The 25387-nt window shown below is 34.5% G+C and overlaps 1 protein-coding gene across 1 annotated transcript in view; it reads left to right on the top strand.

The window, feature by feature from the left end:
- The window catches only part of LOC137004283 (ferroxidase HEPHL1-like), a 46574-nt gene that overhangs the window by 10152 nt on the left and 11035 nt on the right, over positions 1-25387 (top strand). The window contains exons 5-17 of the mRNA XM_067364469.1: positions 2344-2598; positions 4692-4860; positions 12659-12798; positions 13136-13267; positions 13556-13761; positions 14328-14478; positions 14596-14808; positions 19140-19350; positions 19641-19780; positions 23567-23695; positions 23797-23903; positions 24183-24402; positions 24836-24975. Of these exons, the coding sequence (XP_067220570.1) occupies positions 2344-2598; positions 4692-4860; positions 12659-12798; positions 13136-13267; positions 13556-13761; positions 14328-14478; positions 14596-14808; positions 19140-19350; positions 19641-19780; positions 23567-23695; positions 23797-23903; positions 24183-24402; positions 24836-24975 (2213 nt within the window). The remainder of the gene's footprint in view (positions 1-2343; positions 2599-4691; positions 4861-12658; positions 12799-13135; positions 13268-13555; positions 13762-14327; positions 14479-14595; positions 14809-19139; positions 19351-19640; positions 19781-23566; positions 23696-23796; positions 23904-24182; positions 24403-24835; positions 24976-25387) is intronic.

A 25387-nucleotide genomic window follows, 5' to 3' on the forward strand; every position in this document is an offset into this window, starting at 1 on the left:
GTGTGGAATGGCATTCCTTCTCTGATGATGTCAGTTTGACGGCTTGGGTTGAAAACGCTTAAACCACTCCCCTCCGACCATTAGTCTGCCATGAGCGAAAAATTGAGAGGAGGAGCGCTTAAAGGTGCTCTAAGTGATGTCACGCATTTTTAGGCCAAATCATTTTTTGTCACATACAGCAAACATCTCCTCACTATCCGCTAGCTGCCTGTCCCATGAAAACACTGTAAAGAAAACACAGTCTCTGTAGTCACCACAAGCTCCACAAACAGCAACAAAATCTACCTGGTGCAGTCTGGACCACGAAACATAAACATGCTCCAGCCAATAACTGACAAGAATGATTTTAAATGTGCGTTTTTATCAAGCTAAAATAGGTTTTTTTATTTAATCGCTAAAAAATCATTATTAACTTGATTGACATGACATTAAAACTCTTAAATGAGAGTTTTAATGCGTTCTTGCCATTCATGCTTGTTTTGGGTAGACTCTGAAATAACACTTTGAACAAGAAAACCAGAGATGATTATACATTTTTATATTTATTGCCATCTATCACTGTCATAAATTAATTAATGCAAAATAACATTTTTTTTTTTTAAATAGGTCTGAAGTTGTTTTTAGATGTATTTACACATTTTAATGATGCTCAGAGAGGTCACACAGCAAATACATAATGCAATTACATTAATTTTATGTTTTAAACAATGCTTTGAATATAGAAATATGAAATAAACTACAAGATGAAACAAATATGAAATATTGCCAGTAGGTGGCAGCAAGTCACTGTGTTAATGAAAGAGTCATTTTATTCAATGATTCGCTTTAAATGCTGATTCATTGAGATGGGACTAACTGCAGAACCGTGAAACCATATGTCATGACAGTCTGAGGACGACAGCGCCAACAGCCTGAGGCTGGAAGTGGGCGGAGTAAATTTATCTTCATAGGCATTGCTCCATTTGGAGCTTTTTAAAGTTTAAAACCATGTTAATGTCAAATATTGTATTAAAACGATATAACTGAAATATAGATAGATAGATAGATAGATAGATAGATAGATAGATAGATAGATAGATAGATAGATAGACTCGCATTGTGTTAATAGCTAAATCATATACACACAAACACATAAGTTATGAAGCAAGTTATGATATAAGTTAAAATATGAAACTTTTTACCATGTTCTCTTCTTCCACCATTGTTTGTTTGTCGCTAACTCCGCCCACATCCGACGTGAGACTGTTACTCCGCCCACTTTTGGCCTCAGGCTGTTAGTCTGGCGCTGTCATCCTCAGATTGTCATGATGTATGGTTCTGCGGTTCTGCAGTTGGTTACTATTGGATTCATTCAGTAATAAAAGGCTGTGTGGCTGGTGAATCACTCACTCAACCAATTTGTTCAAAGACTCAGATTCATTCAGGAAATAACCACTGCTCTGTGCACCTATGCTGCGAGTCGCACAATGATCTGTGACTTTGCTTCGGAAGTTTAGCTGGCAGGAAAAAAATAAAATGTTGTTTTGAGTGACATCAATTAATACTCTGTTAATAAAATAAACTCAGTGTATTGTTTAAAACAACAGTCAGGACTGCTGCTCTCCACTTCACTACAATGTAACTACATTCACTCTGCGTTCTTCGTTTTGATTTCAAAAGTTGATCAGCTAAATAAAACAGCAGTGTACCAAATACGTAGGTAAAATAGGTAGGCTAGGGGTAGTTGTGACAGTAGATGCAATGTAAATTAATATTTAATATGATAAACTAATTCCACGGCATGCATATTTATGTGTAGGCAGAAGAAAGCTCTGTGCCCCAGGGTGTGTGTCGAGCCAGTCATTAATCTGGTTGCTTGATGAGAAATATGCATAGATGAAACGCCCGAGTTAAGAATCTGTACATTGATTGACCAATCAGCGGAAAGGGGCGTTTTATTCCCTCCCATGTAGAGATCGAATATTCATGCTGTTTATCCATTTTGGTTTTATTGTTTTTCCATTTGGTGGATTAGAATGGATTAAATGGAAAAACTAATAAACTATTCATTTATCACATATGTGATAAGTGAATGGATTATTCGCTTTTCCATTTAGAAGACAAAAATGAGAAAACAAATTATCCGAAGGTACACGGACCTGAACGTTTGCTGCTCTCTAAAATGCTATTGCAGTTTTTTGTGATTCATTTTTAAGGATCAAATTTTATTATTTTAGTGAATAATAGCAAAATTGTTTTATTTTCAAGTATTTATTTTGTATTTAATTATAAAACTCATGTCATCTAAAATCCTTTTTTTCCTTAATGTCACTTATTCAACTTGTTCTTGTCTTTTCCCATTAGCCATCAATGGGTATGTTTATGGTAATTTGCCTTCACCGAAAGTGTGTGTTGGGCGTCCTGTGTCTTGGCATCTCTTTGGCATTGGCAACGAAGTGGACATTCATTCCGCCTATTTCCACGGGCACACCCTCATGGATCGCAAGCACCGCACAGATGTCCTTAGTCTGTTTCCTGCGACTTTTGTCACCGCAACAATGATCCCTAGAACAAAAGGAAAATGGTTGTTAAGTTGCCAAGTCAACGATCATATACAAGGTACAGTAGTATCTGTTCTGTTGTCTTTCTGTCATCTCTGTGTGAAGCCCATATATGCTCCTGTTTTTTTGGAAGCATTTGTTTCTAATCAGTGTGTGATCATTTTCAGTTTTGCTTTAATGATTAAGAGTGGTGTAGTGTTCATTTTTGTGGCACCTTTTTTACAGGCACTTGTTTTATCTATCTTGAAATGATGATGACACATTGTTTTAGTTATTTGAAGATAAATAGTCATCATTTTCTGTCATTTAGAAAGAGATGCTGCGTTATCATTTTTATTCCTACACTGTACTCGTGTCATAACACAAATCCATGAATGTCTTCAGAGTTTCAACTCTGTTATCTTCATCATGATTAAAGTTTGATTAACTTATCTCTGCAAGTTGGGTTTTTCTCCCCTAAAAGTGTAAACATCGACCCTCCCAGGCTCCATCTAAACATTGAGAGTGTCATCTCTGATCTGTCATTCTCTTTCCAATTCAACCAATAGTGAGAATTTGGGGCTACTGTAGCAAATGAAGCCAGAGGGTGTTTAGCTGGTGTGGGACAATGGCTGATGTGTTACATGGGAAAAGACATTCAGCTCTGATTACAGGAGTGCAAGCCAAATTTCGCTGCATTTAGACATTCAAAGATTAAACAGGTCATTAACATGTCAAAGTGAACAGGGCATTGTGATGCAATCACTTTAAAATTAAAATTACCCCAAGCTTTACTCACCCTCAAGCCATTCTAAGTGTATATGACTTTCTTCTTTCTGATGAACACAATTGGAGTTGTATTAATAAATACTCATCCAAGCTTTATAATAGCATTATACAGGACCAATGAGTGTGAAGCTCAAGAAAGTGCATGAATCCATTATAAATGTACTCCACATGGCTCCATGGGGTAATAAATGCCTTCTGAAGCAAAGTGATGTGTTTGTGTAAGAAAAATTTCTATATTTAAAGGTGCCCTAGAATTAAAAATTGAATTTATCTTGGCATAGTTAAATAACAAGAGTTCAGTACATGGAAATGACATACAGTGAGTCTCAAACTCCATTGTTTCCTCCTTCTTATATAAATCTCATTTGTTTAAAAGACCTCCGAAGAACAGCCGAATCTCAACATAACACAGACTGTTACGTAACAGTTGGGCTCATTAATAGGTACGCCCCCAATATTTGCATATGCCAGCTCATGTTCAAGGAATTACACAAGGGCAGGCAGTATTAGCGTTAATAGCTGAATCATCAGACTAGGTAATCAAGCAAGGACAATAGCGGAAAATGGCAGATGGAGCAATAATAACTGACATGATCCATGATATCATGATATTTTTAGTGATATTTGTAAACTGTCTTTCTAAATGTTTCGTTAGCATGTTGCTAATGTACTGTTAAATGTGGTTAAAGTTACCATCATTTCTTACTGTATTCACGGAAACAAGAGTCGTCGTTATTTTCATTATTAAACACTTGCAGTCTGTATAATTCATAAACACATCTTCATTCTTTATAAATTTCTCCAACAGTGTAGCATTAGCCATTAGCCACGGAGCACAGCCTCAAATTCATTCAGAATCAAATGTAAACATCCAAATAAATACAATACTCACAAAATCTGATTTATGCATGCAGCATGCATGATGAACACTTTGTAAATGTACATTTTGAGGGTTATATTAGCTGTGTGAACTTTGTTTATGCAATGATAGAGTCGAGAGCTTGGGAGGGGGCGGAGAGCGTGAGCAATTAAAGGGGCTGCAGCCTGAATCGGCGCATTTCTAATTATGCCCCAAAATAGGCAGTTAAAAAAATAATTTAAAAAAATCTAGGGGGTATTTTGAGCTGAAACTTCACAGACATATTCAGAGGACACCTTAGACTTATATTACATCTTGTAAAAAAAAACATTCGATGGCTCCTTTAATAAGTTATAAAGTAATATATCTAGCTTCCGCCAGACCGCCTTCCCTATTCAACTTACAAAGAAAGTGTAGCGGATCTCGCAGTTCACACAATGTCAGTTACTCTTTACTTGTAACTCAATTTCTGAAAAAAAGATTTCTGAATATCTCTCTTTTTTATGGTTTCTCCTTGTGAGCAGCAGGTATGCAGGGTTTCTATGAGGTCTCAGCCTGTGGGTCTGCAAACTCTCCAACAGAAGTCCCTGGTACTGAGAGACGTTTCTACATTGCTGCTGAAGAGATGGAATGGAACTACGCCCCTTCAGGAATGAACTACATGAACAATGCAAGCCTTACTAAACCAGACAGGTAGAAACACAGATTTGGAGACGATTAATGCATTGAGTAACTTAAAACCCACTACAAGGGCTTGGCAATGACATATCTGAAAGATTACACCTACTAGGTACAAACAGAATAATTTGATTGGATAATGAGTCTGACCATCTGAAATTAGACTCTAATCATTTGTATTACTGAGAGATTCTTTAGGGGTAAGGGTCAGACTCACACTTTGCTTGTAAATGTCAGGGAATAAATTCTGATTTAATATACTTTTGCCACTATTAAGTTGAACACAGGCACTGGGTCTCATTTACTAATAATTGTGTACACTATTCATATTTGTATGCATATTTGAACTAATTCACAATTTGTTCTTAACCTCGTTCTAATGTTGATATATTCGGAGTATTCTAAATGAGCAACCACGTGCCCGAGGTAAGTCATTTACATAAAGCACACCCAAACTATGTCCATCTAAGGGCTTTCCGCACACCCTTTTCTTTTGTCACTCTCAACAAACATGACGCTCTCTAAAGACACATTCTCACCTGAGAGCACGCGCAGCAGAATCCGCGAGCAATGCCAAGAGTGCCATCCTCAAAATGAGTTCAAACACAGTAAACACCTTGGCTTTTATACATACATTACAGACCTCTGATTAATCAGCTGCGTCTTTATACATGGGTACCTCGCAGCTATAATGCACCTTTTCTTACTATTTTACTGATAGGCCTATATTTATGTCTAAATTTTCAGCTTAAAGGGTTAGTTCACCCAAAAAATGTATTACTCACCCTCATGTCGTTCCACATCCGTAAGACTTTCGTTCATCTTCAGAACATAAAATTAAGATATTTTTAATGAAATCCGATGGCTCAGTGAGGCCTCCATTGCCAGCAAGATAATTAACACTTTCAAATGCCCAGAAAGTTACTAAAGACATTTAAAACAGTTCATGTGACTACAGTGGTTCAAACTTAACGTTATGAAGCGACGAGAATACTTTTGTTCGCCAAAAAACAAAATAACGGCTTTATTTAACAATATCTAATGATGGCTGATTTCAAAACACTGCTTCATGAATCTTTTGTTTCGAATCAGTGGTTCGTATAGATATCTTACCAGAAAATGACTTTGGTAGATGTTAGTCACCGTTTAGAATATTACTTTGAGTAAAAGTTGTAAAGTACACTGAAAAAAATGTTTTGATGAACTTATTTTGATTCAACACCATTGTATCAGGTTTCTGGTTCAAATTAAATTGCATCATGTTAAATTAAGTTGAAACAATTACTTTTTGACTTGATGTTTTTTATATTTAAATAACATGTTTCAATAAAGTAAACCCAACCAGGACTCAATCAAACAGGATTTTCACTTCCCATCATGCTTTGCAAAGGGGCTGAACTAGGAGTGTAAATGTTGAAATAAAGTGTTATTTTAAGCAGTTTTGAAGATGAGAAAATGGAAAGACTTTTTAATGTTTACTGTTCTATTATGTTGGTATTTAAAAGTTTCTGTTAATTAATAGTTTTAGGGTTACCATTGTGGTGAATTGTTGCACTTGTGCTTGGGTTGAGGACCTGCTAACAAACTTTCAAATTACTTTAATAAGAAGGTAATCACTGTGGTAGTGCTCTGGGTTGCATTTCCCAAAAGCATTGCCACCAATGGACTTATGATCAATTTAGGCTTTACAATGTTTTTGATTAAGGCAATTTAGGCTGAATCCATATCACATCTAGATTTCTAACACAGAACATCACAAAAGTTATGTAAATCACAAAATTAAACAAGAAGAATTCATTGTAAAAATCAATGTATATGAAAACTATTTATTTATTTATTGCTTTTTATTTATTTTATTTTAAATGAACACAACTGATTCTAGTTAATTTAACATGGTTGATTCTATTGCATTTTACTTGTCTCAATCATGTGGAACCACTGTCCATGATTGAATTGAGTAAGTTCGACATAACTATTTTACATAGATTCTTCCTTAGTCAGTTGTTTTGTCACAACTCAAGGATTTTGCATAGAGTAAAAATAAACCTTTAATGTTAATAAAAACTAAGTTGGTTGTGTGGAAACACTGTCCATAATTGACTTGAGTTAGTTTAAAGTATAATTTTTTTGAGTGTAAGGTTTTAATTTATTAACACTCAAAAGCTATTCTTTGAATTAATGTAATTAAATCATAGAAAGGATTTCCGCGTGATTAAATGGCTTTCTTTCAGCATTAAGCACGTTTGTTAGGCTAACTTAAATTGCATAGATTGGATCAAATGAGTTGGTCCAAAACATTGCAAATTAGTTGGGCTGACACTATTAAATTAAGCTGTGCCAAACCATAGTAAATAAGTTGAATCAACCTTAATAAATTAAGTTGACCCAACGTAAGTACATTAAATTGGAATAGCAGAATTGCATAATGCTGAAATAAAGCAACTTAATTAAGTGTATGTGATATTTTTTGTACGAAAAGTATTTTTTTGATATTAAACGTACTTAAGTATTGAAAGTAAAGGTACAATAAGTAAATGTGAAATACAAAAGGAACAAAAAAATATTATTAATATTATTAAATATTATTATATTATTATTAATATTAAATTGTTCTATACACAGTTTGAGCAGCAAGATTGTGTTCAGTTTTAACTCTTTCTTACATTTTGTTTCTTTTAATAAAAAAAAAATGGCTAAATGTTCATTGTAATTTTTAAATATAAAAAATACTAATATATTAATTATACATTGATTGTTCATGTTATTTCATAGTGCATTATATCTAATGAGAGACAACTTTAAAATGTAAATGTTTAAATTAAAAATGAACAATACTTTTATTAACCTTATTTATACAAATGGACTCTTATTGTATGTAGTGATGTAGTGTTACCATTTCATATAAATCCAAACAGTTATGCTTAAAAATATGCAACTTCACTGGATAATAAATGCATAACAGCGAACAACTGGATATAATGCAAATGAATGGTAACAATCGTGGCATTAAATAGTTGGTGTTTTTGTCACATTGTTTTAACCGCTTGAGGTACTACTAATGTTAGCATCCTCTCAGCCTCGACATCAAACGTTCTCCACTAATGCAGCATCTCCTCATCTACTATACAGTTATGTTGTCTGTTTTAAATCCGTTTTTGAAGTGTCCCGCTCTGCAGCGCGCAGCCTCACGTCACGTGTCAAAACAAATTTTCAGAGGCATCAGTGATAGTTGTTATTTCGCCACTAGAGGCTGTTCTCGGACTGTATAATGAAATCAACCATGGTTGTGCGAGCACTTGTTTGCACATGCTTGCTGCAGTCTGTATTCTTCCTACTTTTTTTTGTACTAAGTAACGAAAATGCTTTGGGAAAATGTATCGGAGTAAAAGTATACATTTTATTTAGGAAATGTAGTGGAGTAAAATTAAAATTTGACAGAAATATAAAAATTCAAGTAAAGTACAGATTCTCCCAAAAAATACTTAAGTACTGTAACAAAGTATTATTACTTCGTTACATTACACCACTGGTAATTAATGACAGAATTTCAATTTTTGGGTGAACTAACTTTTTGGGTATGAGTGGTTTCAGTTGTTTCTAAATTATTTTAATAATTTAGCATAAATTTAGACTAAAAAAATTTAGAATGAAACTTATTGATGAATCATGATTTGTTTGGGAAAACATTCATATGCAGATTTCACACACAAAATCATGCATACACATGCTTAGTGAATGAGACAATGTCTGCAAACAGAGATTTAGGAGTAGAAAACCATTGTAAATATGAAATCAGTTAAAGATAAATGAGAGAATGAGAAAGCAACATGCTTTTGTTTATTTACTTAGTTTGTTAGCCCTTAGAGTTCACCACTGATATAAAGTTAATGGAATCTGGACCCATTCTAACAGATTAATTTGGTGTTATCTGTGCTTCAGTACACTGGATTTTAAAGTTAAATTAAAAGTCTAAACTCTGTTTATTCACTTAACCTTAATATATCTAAATTCACCTTGTTTTTGAAGCCTTTGAAGCTACTCAAAGATACAAACTTGTTTCAAAAATGTCATTAATGTAATTATCATTTGATCCTCTAATGGTTCCTACCTGATATAAACTGGTAGAACTTTATTTTACAGTATGTGTACTTTCCTGGTACATATATAGTAATTGTGTTGTACATACAGGTAAAATAGTGGTGACACAAGGTACTTACCTGACATGTATGTACATGGAAACTAATAAGAAACACTGCTGTACTTTCCAACTGTATATACATGGTAATTACTTTGTACATATAGACAAGTGTTGGGTAATAACAGGCACTTACTTACAGTGTCCGTATATGGTAACTAACAGACACATTACTGTACTTACTAATGGTATGTAAATGGTAAATATTTTGTACTTACAGACAAGTGGGTAATAACAGGCACTTATTTATGGTAACTTGTAAGACACATTGCTGTACTTACTAACTGTTAAAATGCTTAAGCTTATTATTACAAAGGTTAAAGAGCTGGTAATTCCATATGTAATGTTTATGTACAAGGGTACACTTTATTTTACAGTCCTATTTCCATGTACTTACTCTGAACGTACTAGTGAATATAGCAGTTAGTTAATGTGTAAGTTACACCCGGTAAGAGCTGGTAATTCCTATGTAATGTTTATGTACAAAGATTCACTTTATTTTACAGTCCTATTTCCATGTACTTACTATGAACACTTACCTGGTAAGAGAATACGTAACTTTCAAAGACACAAAACGTACATTTTTGTACTTTTAGAAAGGTGCTAAAATGTGGAATATTGACGTATTTATAGCACTAAATTATAAAAATACTTTATTTTTTTTAAATATTTACGAATCTTTCATGTCATAAAGATATATGTATAATTTCCCTTTTATCGTTTTGTAGATAAATTTAAGATCCCTAAACCCCATCCTGAACCAAAACATACTCAATTTATACACAATGGACAGAAATATGTAGGAAAATGACAATTTTAGTAAAAATATAACATTAAAACGATTTTTTTGAGCCGCTAATCCTACACCTACCTTTAAACCTATTGAAACCTATTAAAATGCGACTAAAAACATGTATTGATATGACAATTGAATACATACAACAGATTTAAAACATTAATCCCATGATTTTATTACAGGGGAATTCATTTACATTCAAAATTTAATTTACATGATTTACATTTTTATTGCTGTTAATACATAAGTTTTAAAGTATTAGTATTAATAAAGTATTAAAAAGTATAGTATTTTTATGCTTTAGTCCTCTAAATACGTCATTGTTGTACGTTTTTGTGTGTATGAAAACGTAAGTAAATGTACATGTGGTAGAACCACATTTTATGTAAAAATACACACGTATTCTCATAAGATCACGTTATTTCCTATGTAATGTTTATGTACAAGGATTCACTTTATTTTACAGTCCTATTTTCATGTACTTACTATGAACGTACACTGTTAGCCCGGATAAGTTGAATTTACTTAAAAAATTTGAGGAAACTGGTTGCCCTAAAAAAAATTAAGTAATGATTAAGTAATGTAAACTTAATAATTCGAGTTCATTTAACTTAAAATGTTTTGTAATATTAATTATTTTGTAGTTATTACAACTAGTATATTTAAGTTCAATGTACTAAGCAAGTTAACTTGCCACCAATCAAAATTCATCCATGCCTCCCATCATGCATTGCTGCATGAATAAATTATGAACTGAATTGTCTTAGTAATTTTCTTTATTCTCACTATTTAAATTTTGCTGTTTTTCTGTGACTTTTTAGTAGCTTGTTTTCTAATGTTCAGAGTTGATCTGTTTATCAGAACATGTTGCTTGTCACCGTCATTGAGATTCACAGGCTGATTCTTGATGTCTCTGTGTGCCTAAAATATAATTTTTTTTTTTTTTTTTTTTTTTGTGATAAGGACAACTTTAAAAAACTTAAATAAAATTGTATTGTAGAAGTTGATCCTCCGCTGTAGAATCACAGTGCTTCTGTAATCAATAATGTAAATCTAACTCAGAGATTGGGCTCTAAATGAGTTCAGTGATTCAGATCAAATAATGATTATGTGAAAACATAACCAACATCACCTGATCATGTTTTAACTTTGCTTGTCTGTTTGGTTTTAATGCAGTTAAAACTGCCCAAACAAAATCTAATATTAAAAAGTTAAGGGTCAAGAGCTCAACTAAAACAAACCCTGACCCTCAATGTTGGTAACTTAAAAATTGTGATTTTCTCCTTTGGTGACTATAAAAAGGTAAATGTTAGGAAAAAATGTCTGTAGAACAGCCAAAACAAATGTTCCAACTGCTCATCAACAGCTCCTTGAATTCATACACACCATGACAAAATGGCGTCATTACCCGCCGCAAACCAGTGTGAAGGAGGCGTGGTGAGGAGAAAAACTTCATAATTTAAGTGCATTTAACTTACATTTATTAACACATTCAAATACACCCACAAATTAGTAGAATTTACTTATATTTTATAAGTAATGCAACCAAACTTAAATATTTTAAGTATATTGTAATTATATTTTTAAGTAAATATAAAATCTGGGCTAAGAGTATACTAGTGAATATACCAGTTAGTTAATGCGTAATTTACACATTACTTAGGGTGGGGTATGAGCATGGTACAAGATACTTCTTGAGTACTGGATGATATACTTTTGTGGTTCAGCTTGCCTAATCTTTACAGAACAATAATTCACTTAATAGGGGTATTTTGATGACATACATAGAGCTCAGTAACACTATAACTGTACTTGGTATACTCAGTTGTCATGTGTCCAAAGCCTTGCTTAAAAGGACTACTTGATAAGTATTAACACTATGAAGTTCTGTATAGTTAGTGCAGTGTATCATTTTGGTAAGCACATTTGTTTCACAGTAGTTAAGTGTCTGTTATTTGTGTCCACACTTGTCCATGAGTACAACATAGATACCATGTATATACCACTAGTAAGTACAGTAATGTGTCTTACAAGTTACCATAGATAAGTGCCTATTATTACCCACACTTGTCTGCAAGTACAAAATATTTACCATGTACGTACCATTATTAAGTACAGTAATGTGTCACCCGAACAGGGTGTTGTGCCGAATTTCGACCCCCTGCCAAATTAATACCACCCTCGTTGAAGTCGCAGGAACTTGAATTGGATACACAGAAAAATGCAGGTTAAACTCATAAGTGCACTAAACTATATCGCGATTTTGTTTTCTGTTCAATTGACGGATGCTTTGCCAATATTATGACGCAAAACACCGTGTTAGTGAATTAGGTTCATTATAAAAGTGGCGGGACAGATTAGACTAGGCGGGTCAGCACTGTAATAAAATAGTACTGACAGTACAGTTTAAAAGGCTATTATTCACCTGTATGGCGGTAATGCATGACTTTACTTCGTGATCTGAAGATGGCATTGTGCTGCTTCAATGCATTGCAGAACGGAATGTAACTTGTAGCTTTTGGTTGCGCTACACCGCTACTTGCTGGAAAATGTAGTTAACTACTGGAAAAGCTACACTGTTTTAAAAGTAGCTGAACTACATACAAGCTACTGAAAAAAGTAGTTAAACTAGTAGCGCCGCTACATGTAGTTAACTACACCCCAACACTGATAATTACTTTATGTACCAGGAAAGTACACGTACTGTAAAATAAAGTGTTACCTATAAACTCTTATTTATAGTGTAATTTTTCATTTATTTCCAAATAATATAAGTGTTAATGTCATTAAATTAGTGTGTTAATGTCTTTCTTTTCCTGCAGTAACTCTGAACCATACTTCAGTCGTGATGGTGGTAAACTGGGTGGAACATACCTGAAGGCCAGATACATTTTATATACTGATGAAACATTTACTACCAAAAAAAATATTTTGGACTCAGATGTGTATCTTGGAATTCTGGGTAAAATCCTCACTTGTGTCTATGTTTATGAACACTGATATGTCTTTGATAATATTTTAAAGTATGCATGAAATGGAAGTTACTTACTGCATTGTGATGTATTTGTGAGTGAGATGGCTTATCAAAATATAAAATTGTAGGACAGGACTTTAACTTATAAATTGCTTGTTAACTGGATTGTGAAAAGTGAGCATCTCTAAGGCATCTCAATGTAAATCACTTTCCTGCAATGCGGCACAAGAATATCACAGGAATAGCAAGTTTTGAAATTACAATTATTTTTCTGTCTTAAAGATGGTAAGTGATCAGTTATCTCTTTTACTGACTCCCACTTTAGGTCCTGTCATCAGAGCAGAGACTGGTGATGTTATCATTGTGACATTCCTTAATAAAGCTACACGTGACTATAGCATTCAGCCACATGGTTTGCATTATGAAAAGGCCTACGAGGGAGCAATGTATCAGGATGGTAAGTCATAAACAGCTACAGATATGCATGTAGACCTTCATGCGAGGGATTCTTAACTGGGGCGCTGCGGCTCACCAGGTCTCTGATTTAGGTCTCACCAAAGACCTAAATCAGTGGTTCTTATCATTGCTTTAGCCCTTTTTGAAACTGAACTGAAAAGAACACAAATAACAATATAATAATACACACATTGCTTAACATTTGGCTAATTTTTTGAAAATACATAGCATAGATCATGAAGGGACAGCATTTATGATTTTAGATTCTTTTAACTTGTATCCTCCACAGGTACTCAGAAAGATGGAGCTTCTGTGGCCCCTGGTAAAAAATTCACCTACCACTGGAGAGTAATTGAAGGTCCCTCCAGCGATGATCCTCCTTGTCTTTCATACTTGTACTACTCCGCTGTTGATCCTGTCCGTGACACTAACTCTGGTTTATTTGGACCCATACAAGTGTGCAAGAAAGGTGTTCTTGATGGAAGTGGGCATCAGGTAACAAACTCACATACTGCAGGCCTAAACAGATAATATGGTACTTTCCACAAATAAGGCACAAAATAGGGCTTAATGTTCTTGTCTATTTTTTTTTTTTTTGTTTTGTTTTCTTTCTCAGCAAATGGTCAGTGAAAGGGGGTGCTTTATTGTCAACCTCAAAACATCAAGATTTGTTTTATACAATCTGTTGTATTTGTGGAGTAACAGGTTTGCAAATCTAGCCTAAATTAAGCAGTCACTCAGTTGGGGTTATCAAGTTTTAGAGAATAATAAGGTTCAATAACAGTTTTATCTAACAGGTCTCACAACAAAAATAAGATTTGTGCCTCTAATACTTATACTAATTAAAAAAAAAATCATTGGACACCAAAGTCTACCTTATTCATGGAATGTGCCATAGATGCAATGCAACTGTTGCTTTTCATACTATGCAGGTAAATATAATAACCTATATTTGTGTGTGTGTGTGTGTGTGTGTGTGTGTGTGTGTGTGTGTGTGTGTGTGTGTGTGTGTGTTTTTTTTTTCTTCGTTTTTTCTACATGTTATGGGTGTGTCTTTTAAGCATGCTGACAAAATTCAGCATGAGTTTTTTCTGCTATTCTCTGTGATGGATGAGAATGAAAGCTGGTATCTGCAAAAAAACATTGACAAGTTTGGCAGCGGTGATTCAGATCCAGATAATGAAGAGTTTCAAGAGAGCAATAAGATGCATGGTATGTATATATGTGTGTTTAATCACACAGTCATGTACATTTACTTTCTCACTTTGTGAATGTACAAGTTTATTTCTTGGCAGTATTATAATAAATACTTTTTGTGTTTCTTCTCAGCTGTGAATGGCTACATGTATGGAAACCTGCCTAGTCTGGAGTTGTGTAATGGGGAACATGCTGTGTGGCACACACTTGGCTTGGGCACAGAGGTGGATATCCATGGTATCTATTTCCAGGGTAACACATTTCAGCGTGATGGGATGAACCGTGACACACTCAGCATCTTCCCGCATACCACAGTGACTGTTAACATGACACCCGACAATAATGGTAAGACACAGCGGTTTTTGTATCAGGGATGTGTTGGTGTGTCAATACTTATCTAGTACACTCAAGCGATGGTAGACATGATTGCCTTTGATACATCACTTGTAGTGCTAATAATGATTTCGGTGTTGTGCCAGACCATTACCCACCTAACAAATTTCTCTCCCAGAATGTTCTGAAAAAGGTAGTTTGCTCAGGGCATTTGCAGAACAGACACCGCAATGTTTTTTTTTGTTTTTTTAAGTTAGCGAGTTTTAGTTTATCTTTTAGTTCACTGATGATCTCAAACAAGAGCATACAACAAAAATAACAATGACACAAAATGTAAAGGCTTTTCAAAATGTCACAGGAATGCAAGTATTTGCAACAAGAAAGACATGAAAAAATTATAGATAATAAATAAGGTACATTACTGGAGGAAGAAGTGGAAATAAATAAAATCTGTACATATTTACTTGATATTTTGATTTTAATTAGTAGTTATGTTGCCAAATAGTAGATCATGAAATTACCAAAAATTTCATGATAAAATGTCCTGTCTGGTCCTAGAGATCTGTGTAGATCTTTGCTGACCAAAAAGGGCTGTGTTGTGGTATTTGCTGGGCTGGGTAAAAATACAACATCTGACCTGGATACAGATTGAATCAGGCTGACTGTTATCCTGGGGATCAGAGAGATACAGACAGAGACTAATATCAGCATAGACACTGTTCATCTTTCTATGTAACAAAATACATCTTGTTATGTGAAGTGGTTCCAGTATATTTGACCACTTACATGACTCTGCTGAATGCTTGAGCGCTCTCCGGCAGTCTTCTTTGTGAGCATTTGAGTGTGCGGTTAAAAACTATCCTAGAGCATCTGCTGTTAAATCTAAGATCAGAATCAATTCAAGAGAGAAAATAACAGGATTGATCCAGATTCATTGTACTTCAAATTGAGAATCGATGTATTGTCCCAGCCCTACATTTGATAATATTTGAACCAGCTACATAAGGAATTAACTGTCTATATCAGCTGGTATCAATTATCTATATTCTTCATTCACAAGGAGAAAAGGAAACAAGGATATATGAAATATACGCAGATATACAAAACGTTAACAAACCAGCGCTCGCTTACCATTTTGAATATTACTTTACTGATCACTTTCTTCAATTAACTTTCGCTTTAATTCTCGTGCACTGACTCTTTCGTTAAACTGAACATCCAATCAGAGTTCCCACTCTTACTGACACCAATTCAACATGCAGAATTGGGCAAACTGCCGCCGACGTGTGGAACACAACGCAAAAACTAGCCCGACAAATGCCTGGCCTTAAGAGGTGTCTGTCAGTTGTCCTTGCATCTTTGTCTGATGTCATGTGACATTAGTTTGTCCACCAAGTTCTATTCAAAATGTAGCAAACCCTTTAGCAAACTTTACTAAAGTTTAGTCAGTTTAATAGTTTTTGCACCATTATGTAAAGGCCAAAAGAGCATGTCTTAACCCATTTTGCATTTGACTTGCTGCGATAGTTACTGCTTGGAGGAAGCATTGCAGAGAACAGAGAGCATGTGGTAGAAGGGAAAGAATCTTCTCCACTCATGTTCATCCAAACATGTCATTTGCCAAGCCACATTATTTTTAATTTGCTGCAGCTATGTTGGTAGTAGATTACTCGCACCTGATTATCATCAGTTCTGTGTTTGTGACGTTACACTATTTTGCGTTACTCTTGGTAGATTACGTTGATCATTGCGGAAATAGGCAGCTCTGTCTTTGTTCTTTAATTTACACATTGTCAATAGATCATCAGCAGAACTTGTGACTCCGATTAGCGCATTTATAGTCTCATGATAATTTGCCCTGTTCAGTAAATCTGTCCCTAAGATTTTGGATTGTATTTTGCATTGTATTATTTGGATTGTAAATTACAGTACGATGTAAAATAATAGTGCTAATGATTATTTATTGTTTTATTCTAAAATGATTTAATGAGATTAGAGTAGGTATGATGTGAATTCGATTTGTATAATGATGATGATTAACTGTCCAATCCCAAATTTACACTACAGGATTTTAAGCCCGATTTGCAAGTTCCTAAATCGAGGGAACAAAATAGTAAATCGTGCACACGATTTAGTAAATTGAGGGAACGAAATTGTAAATCGAGGGAGTTAAATTGTGCACACGATTTAACGGTAATTTTTTTCGGTAACGCTTTAGATTACAGCCCGGAAAGTACTGCGTAATTACAACGAATTTACAGCATAACTTTCAATAATTATAGTGTAACTATACAGTAAGTATGTGTAAGTATAGGGGAACAATATGTAAAGTATTGGGAATAAAGGGGTAACAACCAGGAAAATAACAAATTATTTATACTGTAAATATTTTATATCTAAGGGGTACTTATGACATATAACTAAGGGGTAAGTATGACATTATTGGCCATAAATTAAAGTGGAGCTTGTTACCCTCTTATTTCATGTAGTTACAGGGTAAGTATGACATTACGGGCCGTAAATTAAAGCGGTGCTTGTTACCCTCTTATTTCATGTAGTTACAGGGTAAGTAATTAGTAAAATGCAAACAATCTGATATCACTGACTCCGAAACCTTTATTTGAAAAACAACTTTATTAAAAACAGGTCTACAACACTTATTATTCATTTTTTTTAAATCAACTTTTCATTTCAAACTCTAAAGTCCTGACAGAAAGTAACAAGTTTTGTCCGTTTTTTGGTTGTTGTTGTTTCTCGCTTGGCTTCCACCTGCTCTTGTTTCTCGGCTGATGAATCTTAAGAAGGAATCCCGTTGCTATTCTGTATTATAAGAAAATACAGTACACCCTGAAATTTTCTCATGGTTTAGGCTTTTCTTCTTTTCGCTTCCAACCAGCTGTCAGCAGCGCCTGCATGAGAGTCGACTTCGCATTCGATGAAGCACATTGAAATGAGCAACGTGAAGCTTTCATGACGTTCTCGCGGGAGATTCGTGTGAAACTCGTGGGAGAACTGCCGTCTTTGTTATTCTGTCTTGTTTGTTTCTCATTCTCATTATCTGTTATTCTGTGTATTTTGTTGTTTTGTTGTTTAGCATTACTAAAAAAAAAAAAAAAAAAAAAAAAAAAACTGACGGCATCCAACATCTGCGTGAGTTTCTCGGCACGCCTACGTCACGCTTCAAGTTACGTCAAGCATGAACTCTCAATCCTCGCATGCACGCGCAGAAGACAGCTGGTATTTTTCTTACAAATACGTATCGTTTCACTTCAGAAGACATTGATTTATCCATTAAGGTCGTATGGATCACTGTTGTTATTGCTGTTTGTGCTGTTTGATGCTTCGACTTTTAGGAACACGTGAGCTTGCATTATCCTTTCCTAAAATCCTTTTTGTGTTCATCTTAAGAAGGAAAGATGTATACATCTCAGATGGCATGAGGGTAAAAGATGAGTAAACGGTGAGCACATTTCCGGGTATTTTTGTATTTTTTAAATACAGAATAGTAAATTGGGATTCCCTCTTAAGTTTCATCAGTGGAAAGAAAGAAAAAGAGGAACAAGAGGAGGAGGAAGCCAAGCAAGAGAAACAAATAAGAAGTGTTGTAACTTTAAATCTGTTTTGAAATAAGTTGTTTTTCAAATAAAGTTTTCCAAGTGATATGACTGTTTGCATTTTTATTTATTTATTTATTTATTTATTTTTATTAATTACTTACCCTGTAACTACATGAAATAAGAGTGTAACAAGCTCCACTTTAATTTACGGCCCGTAATGTCATACTTACCCCTTAGTTATGTCATACGTACCCCGTAGTTATAAAATATTAAAAGTATGAATAATTTGTTATTTTTCCTGGTTGTTACCCCTTTATTCCCAATACTTCACATATTATTCTCCTATACTTACACATACTTACTGTATAGTTACACTATAATTATTGAAAGTTACGCTGTAAATTTGTTGTAATTACGCAGTACTTTCCGGGCTGTAATCTAAAGTGTTACCTTTTTTTCTTGCATGTCATGTGGGGGTCTCCGTAAATAGCCTACCTGTTTTATTATGACTTATGATTTATTTGATCAGCTACATAATGCAAAAAGCTTTAGATCAGGCATTACAAACTGCTACCCATGGGGGTCCAAGGGGGTGTGGAATTTGGTACAACAACGGTTTTAACAAAATTAGGGAAGATTATCCCAGTTCTCTGCTTTGATACACAGTTGCTAGGTCTTGCAATGTCTGAAAAGCTTGTTGTTGTTTTCTTAAATAATTAAAATATATAAGCAAAATATATTTTTTGACAGTAAACATTTGCTCATCAGTATGTACTTTTACTCCAGGCAAGTTTGAGCTGAGCTGTCGTACAATTGATCACTACCAGTCAGGTATGCGTCAACATTACACAGTCAAGTCCTGTCCGGCAAAGACTTCAGCACCAGATCGCTTAACCTCCACAGTACGCTACTATATAGCAGCAGAGGAAGTTGTGTGGAATTATGCGCCAAACCGAACATGGGAACTAGAGAAACATAGGGCTACACTGGAGGAAAGGTATACCTACAAACATATATGCATATTTGTTCTTACACACAAATTGAGATCTAAAATGAAGCATAAGGGTTAAGGTTAGAGTTAACTCTTTAAGTGAGGCTTGACTGAGAAGAGAAACCCTCTATTTCACACAAAGCAAGATACACATTTTACCTATATAGTTTTGCCTATATACTGTTATTTTAAGATTATTAGAATGCATAAACTCAATTTAGACACATTCATGCACACATGATATTTTCTATATTTCTGTTTTTTCTCTCTGTCTTTTTCATTCCTGCTTTACTCAGCCCTGGAAGTATTTACCTAGAGAAATCAAAAGATCAGATTGGTGCTGAATATAAGAAGGTGGTGTTTCGTGAATACACAGATGGAACATTTACTAAAGAGAAGCCCAGGCGTCCAGAGGAGGAGCACTTGGGGATAATGGGTATGGCACATCTATCTTAATCATGATTAAAACCATTGGAATTTTTCTAAATATATTTTTATATTGTAATAATTTCACAATTACTTTCCAAATTAATGTAGAAACAACTTAAAGGCAGTATATTATAAATATTTGCAGCCGCTCACGTGCAGAGGACAGAAATCATGTTTGGGGAAATCCATTTGATTGTAGTTTAAATGAGAAATAAGTGTAGTGCTCTGGTCAACCGCTATAGAGTTATTTTCACTATAGAGTTAGAACCGGTGAATGTGGTTTACAGGTTTCATAGAAAGAGAACGATTGAGCACATGTGAGCGGGCCTGAGCCTAATTAGTCACGGTAAGACTGTCATGTTTGCGGACTAAATACCTCAAAACGTGAGGCAACGCGAAACAAAAAGAAATGTGAAATAAAGCGTCATGTTTTAATGAAAAGTGCCGGATATAATGGATGATGGGCACAGAATGCTAACAAAACTCTGAGACATTTACAATCACACACCCACCACAGCTGTAGCTTGCAAACTCAAAATACATCAGTTATATACATCAGTTTAAATAGATTAGATTATTGTATGTGGTGATGTGGGTTTCAGGGATGTTTAGATAACTTTTAAAGAGTAAACATGTTTACTTTTCTTAAAAATATTTAGCTATCAGATCTGTTTAAATGCTTTCATATTATAATATATTAAAACAAATTGAAGCATTCAAACTGATATAATACTGTATGTCAGTTTAAATACTTCAAGATTATATTATATTATAATTTACTATATTATATTATAATGTAAGCCTAATAAAAAAAAAAAGATCTCACAAGGGGATTGTTTAGGGCTCCTTGCCACTAAAAATCTTGAAAAACTCCTGGTATAGGAAATCTGGGAAACTCATAAGCAATAAACATGTAATTTTGATGGTTTAACACTGTCTGTTGCTAATAATTTACTGTACAAAACACATTATGGTTGTCCCAAGCTATCATCTTTTCATCTTATATTATTATAAAGAATTGAACTGTCCTGCAGGAGATTTTTTAATTATTTTTAAAATAGAATTTCTTGGTAAAGACTGGTATAGTTAACAAAGCAATGTAAAAAACAAAACAAAAACAAAAGTAACCTAAAATGTGCTTAATTTAGTGACTGAACTGCTTGTTTTCAAAAATATGATTTAATATATCACTTACTTACATCAAAGGGCCAAATAAAATAGAAATGGCACATTAAAGTTAAAAGTCACAGTTGCATGATAAAACATGATATTTTTTTTTTTGCGTGTGTGTGTTTACGTTCATTGTACAGGTCTGATATAAAGAATGTTTTTGCTCAGGTGGCCAAAATGCACATAAACCCATCATAATGTCACATTTATCTGGTAGGAAAAATGGAAAAAAATTTAATAAATTAACTTAAAGCTTTGCGAAAAAACGAGATGCACTTCAGATCCACGTCATGTTCGGCAGCGGCAGCTCTTAAAGTGACAGCAGCCTAATAAACCAGTTGCTGTGATACTGTCATTAATGTTAATCAAAGAACAAAGGTAACAGAGAAAATTGTAGCTTCAATAACGATTAATGTATAATCTATATTCTATAATTTATGCTGTGAAGACTGTAAAGTGTTTGATAACTTTATTCAATTTCTGTATATTTCCTACCTATTTAGCCTATTATTCTTTGACATTTTTTTTTTTCTATGACATTTTTTAGGGTGTTGACAGCATCATAGACAAATAACAAATGCAAATCTGGTATATGCAACATTTTATATTTATATGTAGGAAAAAAAAAGGTAGGAAATATACAGAAATTGAATAAAGTTATCAAACACTTTACAGTCTTCACAGCAGTCTTCAAGGTAGGAAATATACAGAAATTGAATAAAGTTATCAAACACTTTACAGTCTTCACAGCATAAATTATAGAATATAGATTATACATTAATCGTTATTGAAGCTACAATTTTCTCTGTTACCTTTGTTCTTTGATTAACATCACAATACTGGCGCTAATGCATCAATTTTGTGTAAATACAGTGCTCAGCGTAAACGAGTACACCTCCTTTGAAAAGTAACATTTTAAACAATATCTCAATGAACATAAGAACAATTTCCAAAATGTTGACAAGACTAAGTTTTATATAACATCTGTTTAACTTATAACATGAAAGTAAGGTTAATAATATAACAGAGAACAAAATTTTCAGTTTTACTCAAATTAAGGTGATGCAAATATGAGTACACCCCACTGAAAGTCTCTGGAGCAAAGACTACAAGACTACAAATGTCTAATTTAACAAAAACTAATTATTCATTACACGGGTGTCCAACAGACAGTTGATTATAAAAGGGTGTTAAAACCCCTTCCCATTTCATGCTGTCAGTAATGGCACCACATGGAAGAGAAATGTCAAAAGACCTGAGAAAGAAAATAATTTCTTTACACCAGAAAGGTGAAAGCTACAAGAAGATCAGCAAAGCTTTACTTATCAGTCAGAATACTGTAGCAAAATTTTAAAAAGATGGAACTGAAACCATCTCACAGAGACGTCCAGGTCGTCCACAGAAGTCAACACCTCGACAGGACAGTCTTCTGATGAGAAGGGTTGAAGAAAATTGGCATGCAGTTTCACTGCAGTTATCTAAAGAAGTAGAAAGCCAAACTGGGGTGACTATTTCCCGTGACACTATATGGCGTACACTGCAGAGGAAGGGCATGCATGGGTGCCATCCACGAAAGCCTTTCCTAAAGCCTAGGCACAAAAAAGCCCACCTAAGCTTTGCCAGGGCCCATGCTGACAAAGATGAAGACTACTAGGACTCTATACTCTGGAGTGATGAGACCAAGATAAATGTTTTTGGAACTGATGGCTTCAAAACTGTATGGCGTCACAAAGGTATGGAATACAAAGAAAAATGCATGGTGCCTACAGTGAAACATGGTGGTGGCAGTGTCCTTATGTGGGGCTGCATGAGTGTCGGGGAGCTGCATTTCATTGATGGCATCATGAATTCACTGATGTACTGCTACTGAAAGAAAGATGCTACCATCATGCCGTGCCCTTGGTCATTGTGCAACATGGTCATTCCAGCATGACAATGATCCTAAACACACATCTAAGGCCACTGTTGGATTTCTAAAGAAGAACAAGGTGAAAGTGATTCAGTGGTTCCTGATCTGAACCCAATCGAACACCTATGGGGAATTATGAAGAGACAGGTTGAGCATCACTCTCCATCCAGCATCCAGTCTCTAAAAGAGGTCATTCTTGAAGAATGGACAAAGATAGATGTTGCAAAATGTTGCTGACTTGTTCATTCCATGCCTAGAAGACTTGGTGCTGTCATTAAAAATGAGCAAAATTATCTATGGAGGCCATACAAAGTACTAGATGTAGTAGTTTTTGTTGCGGGGTGTACTCTTTTTTGCATCACCCTAATTTGAGTAAAACTGAAAAATGTATAATCTAAGTTATATTATTAACCTTACTTTCATGTTATAAGTTAAACAGATGTTATATTAAACTTAGTCTTGTCAACATTTTGGAAATTGTTTTTGTGTTCATTGAGATATTGTTTAAATTGTTACTTTTCAAGGTGATTGTGCTCATTTACACTGAGCACTGTATATGTGTGTGTGTAGTTGTAGCAATATTATAAAGCGTCATTGAGGAATTAATAGATCAGTGTTATAAAAGAATGATAAAGAATAAAGAATTATCATTGATAAACTTTGTTTTAGCTCTTTACCATTGTGGTACTTAAGTGATCCTTGTTGTATTCGCAGGACCCATCCTCAGAGCTGAGGTTGGTGAGAAGATTCAGGTTGTGTTTAAAAACAAAGCCAGCAGGCAATATTCTGTTCATGCCCATGGAGTGAAGACCAGTGAAACCCATCAGAATGGTGTTCCGCCAGGTTTGTTAATAATGATAAAAAAAAAAAAAAAAAATCTAATTTGTCTCATTATGTGTGCAGGAGTGAATAGTATATTTCTATGTGCATTACATGTGTTATAGGTCATGAGCTGACATACAACTGGACTATTCCAGAACGATCAGGTCCAGGTCCCAAGGATCCAGAGTGTATAACATTTGCCTACTACTCCTCTGTCAGCTTTGTTGAGGTATAAAACACATAAACAATATAATGTGTACATTATACAATATACATTGCAAAATGTATTATATTATAATAAGGTCTCATTTGTAAACATTAGTTAATGCATTAGCTAACATGAAATATCAATTAACAATATTTATATTTTTACAGTATTTATTAACCTTTGTTCATGTTAAAAAATGTAACTTTTGATCTTAGAAAAGTATTAGTTAATTTTGAGATTAACATTAACTTTTTCAATATGATTAAAGATTTACAGATGTATTATGTGAATGTCTTTCAGGACTTGATGAGCGGTTTGGTGGGTCCACTGATAGTGTGCCGTAAAGACACCCTGAACACTGATAGACGTAGAAAAGACACCGATAAAGAGTTTGCCCTCCTTTTCATGGTGTTTGATGAAAATGAGTCCCACTACCTGGATGAAAACATAAAAACTTATCTCAAGGCAGACAAATTTGACAAATATAATCCGGACTTTATGGAGAGCAACAAAATGCATGGTAAGTGTGTGTGTGTGTGTGTGTGTGTGTCTGTGTTTAGGTGTGTGTGTGTGTGTGTGTGTGTGTGTGTGAGTTTGTTTATATTACATTGTGGGGACGACATTGTAATATAAACCTGAGTTCACCTACATCGTGGGGACCAGCCACCAGTCCCCACAATGTAAATTAATTAATAAAAATACTAAATGATGTTTTTGTGAGAAAATAAAGGTGTGCACAGTTTCCTGTGATGGTTATGTTTAGGGTTAGGGTTAGGGTAGGGGGATAGAAAGTATGGTTTGTACAGTATAAAATGCATTGCGGCCTATGGAAAGTCCCCACAATTCACAAAAACAAACGTGTGTGTGTGTGTGTGTGTGTGTATTACAAGAGAGAAATACTTGGTATGTTCAGATTTTTTTAAAGAAATTAAAACTCTTTTTGTCTTCCACAGGTATTAATGGGAAGTTGTATGCTAACCTCCATGGGTTGAAAATGACAGAGAAAGACAAGACCCAGTGGTATTTGTTAGGACTGGGGAATGAAGTGGACATGCACACTGTGCATTTCCATGGTCAAAGCTTCATTTACAAAGTATGTACATAAGCACACCAGAGTAAAGCTAGAAATGATTTATGGAGTGGCAGTGGGGTGGCATGAGGGGTGTCTATAAAGGGTGTCGACACCAAAGCATCTATGTCTTTTGAATTTATGGCCTGACTTACACATTCATTGCCATAAATATGTGAAAGCTGCATTTCTCAGAGGGACTTTAAATCAATCATTTGATTGTTTTTTATTTATTTATTTATTTATTTTTATAATAATTTAAAAATAAGCAATATATCAATATCCAGGGCACTGAGACAGTAGCAGCTTATACACATTAAATCTGGTAAATTTAACCATAAATTGCCTTTTCCCAGGGAATTTACCACATATGCTTTTCGCACAATCAAGAGTGTTCAGTTTTTTTACCGTTAAGATTAGAAACCGAAATACTAGT

This window comes from Chanodichthys erythropterus, chromosome 17, assembly GCF_024489055.1.
Source record: "Chanodichthys erythropterus isolate Z2021 chromosome 17, ASM2448905v1, whole genome shotgun sequence".
In the NCBI taxonomy this organism is placed as follows: domain Eukaryota; kingdom Metazoa; phylum Chordata; class Actinopteri; order Cypriniformes; family Xenocyprididae; genus Chanodichthys; species Chanodichthys erythropterus.